The sequence below is a fragment of the Amaranthus tricolor genome, chromosome 16 (assembly GCF_026212465.1).
Source record: "Amaranthus tricolor cultivar Red isolate AtriRed21 chromosome 16, ASM2621246v1, whole genome shotgun sequence".
Classification (NCBI taxonomy): Eukaryota; Viridiplantae; Streptophyta; class Magnoliopsida; order Caryophyllales; family Amaranthaceae; genus Amaranthus; species Amaranthus tricolor.
In genome coordinates, this window is record NC_080062.1 from 20,848,890 (window position 1) to 20,851,509 (window position 2,620).

Consider the following 2,620-nt stretch of genomic DNA (forward strand, 5'->3'; position numbering starts at 1 on the left):
TGAGGACCATAAACATTAAGAAAAATATTAAAATAAAGTTAGTAAAAAAAATATACCAACCACAACTATTAAAAATTATTTAAATTAAGTTAGTAAGAAACATATACTAATCATAAACAATATAAAAATATTAAAGTGAAGTTAGTGAAAAATAAGTAGTAACCATACATATCAAAAAAAATTAAAATGAAAATAAACAAAATTAATTATGTTCTATGGAAAATAAATACAACCTCCAACACATATATGTGAACTTCAAAAGACAAAAACAAAGAATAATGTGAATGCACTTTTCTACCTACATCATTGATCTTCCAATTGAAAATACCAAACCATCATACTTCTATAAACCATTTGATTTCACCAACTAGGAAGTAGCAAGTTTAGGTTGACTTAATCCAAAACCAATACACTTATATTGTATTATGTACACTCAACTAATCCATTTCCCCATATCTATCAGCTCCACTACAATCTTAATCTTTACACATTCCTTAAAACTTTTGCACTTCTTCAAATCCTATATATACTCTCGTCCTCATCTTTCCCTTCATCACCACCAACAATTCATCAAACTAATATCAACCCTAACCCAAGTAACACAATCACACCCAACTCAAATTAAACATAAAAATGTCTAAATTTCTATGTTTTCCCTCCATTTTCATCCTAATATTATACCTCACATTAGCCCTTGCCAACTCTGCTCGCCTCCTCGACGAGGCCGCAGGCCCACAGCTTACACCACCAGACGAACTCCCACCTTTACCTCCGGTTGAAGACGACTCCCCTCCGACCATCTTATCAAGCGCCCAAGCTCCACCTACAGCTGCTGCCCCTCCTGCAGATGATGATGAACTTCCTAACCCGGATGATCAACCTGACCCAAACCCAACAACTAATGATGCACCAGCAGTACCTGAACCCGCCCCAGAACCTGCCCCACTCCCCACTGGACCCGCTCAGAATGGTGTACAGAATGGAGCAACAGGACCCGCACAGAATGGTGCAACAGGACCCGCACAGAATGGTGCAACAGGACCCGGGTCTGATCACCCCGCACACCCAGCAATATCCTTCTTCATGCATGACGTCCTAGGAGGATCAAGTGCATCAGGCAGAATCGTCACGGGTCTAATTGCAACCAGTGATGTAAACGGGATCCCATTTTCAAGACCCAACAACCAAGTCTTCCCAGTTACAAACGGAGTTCCACTCCTCAACAATGGGAACTTAAACAACGTTCTAAACAACAACAATGTCCCATTCTTGGCCGGACTCACGGGTCAAAACCAACCCAAAGCTCAAACCATAATCCAAAACACTGGGACCAACAACGTTGTCAATGGTGGAAACAACAACCAAGCCTTCGTAACACCAGGTCAACTCCCCACTGGAACAGCCCTCCAGAAACTTCTATTCGGATCCATTACCGTCATTGACGATGAGCTAACCGCGGGTCATGAACTCGGGTCGGGTATCATGGGTAGAGGTCAAGGGTTTTACTTGGCTAGCTCACTTGATGGGGAAAGTCATACTATGGCTTTTACTGCCGTTTTTCATGGTGGGGAACATGATCTGCAGGAAGGGGATGATACCCTTAGCTTTTTTGGGGTCCACCGGACGGCTTCTCCGATATCGTCGATTGCCGTCATTGGTGGGAGCGGTAAGTATGAGAATGCTAAAGGGTATGCTACTATTGAGACTCTGCCTGATCAGGATCAGCATACTACTGATGGGGTTGATACTATTGCTCATTTTAGTGTTTATCTTTATTAGTTTGATTAATTCATGTTTGTGAGATTGTGAGTTGTGAGATTTGATGTTTGTGGTTTTATGTAAGTTGGAGTTGGTGTATGTATGTGTATTTGTGTATGTATAATGTATAAACATCATCAAAGTAGCTATATATGGAGGAATTATAATATACTTATAAAAAGAGAACTTGGATTCATATTTGTTGTTTTTTAAAATTCCCTTAATTTGTCCCTCTCATTTAGCTTCGTTTTGCATTTGCATAATTTTTATTTTTGAAAATGGATTCACCTCTTTCTTTTGATTTTTCTATTTTTAACTCTATTTTAATTTCTTCCACACAATGTAATCTTTTTCTTCATTTTATTACTAAATATGTATTTGTTTCTGAAAATATTCGATTTTCTCAAGGGGCAAGAGAAGCTTGTGTGCTGGACTCATCAAAAAAATTAGAAAAACGACGCTTTAATATTTAATACTCCCTCTTATTCAGGTGAAATGTCCTATTTCCTTATTTGGTCAAGTCACCTTAAATGTTCCATTTCTATTTTTGGCATGGATTTTTGACTATTATACCCTTAGTACTTTATCCTATTTTCAATTATACCCTTTATTACCCTTACTAATTTTCCCTCCCTTATAATTAATGAACATAATTAAATCCTAATTAATCCTAATTAATCCCACCCATTTACACTCTCTCCCTTTATAAACCTAAAACCCTACCCATTCCCCATTCCTATTCTGCCGTTTTCTCTTAATCTTGGGTTGAAAGCCTCACCTTCTTCTTCATCGTCTTTCTTGTTCTTCTCTGAAAACCCTAAATCTGGGTTGAAGCTTCACCTTATTCCTTTATTTCTTTCGT

General features: G+C 38.2%; 1 protein-coding gene across 1 annotated transcript; it reads left to right on the plus strand.

Moving 5' to 3' along the window:
• The first annotated feature begins 480 nt into the window (after positions 1 to 480).
• LOC130802402 (dirigent protein 24-like) lies at positions 481 to 1,950 on the plus strand. Its single transcript, XM_057666410.1, has one exon. The coding sequence runs from the start codon at positions 634 to 636 to the stop codon at positions 1,777 to 1,779; it is 1,146 nt and encodes a 381-aa protein (XP_057522393.1). The 5' UTR covers positions 481 to 633; the 3' UTR covers positions 1,780 to 1,950.
• Positions 1,951 to 2,620: the final 670 nt, after the last annotated feature.

What these genes read in the sequence shown, in the direction of transcription:
- LOC130802402 (XM_057666410.1), top strand. Translation starts at nt 634, where the DNA reads ATGTCTAAATTTCTATGTTTTCCCTCCATTTTCATCCTAATATTATAC.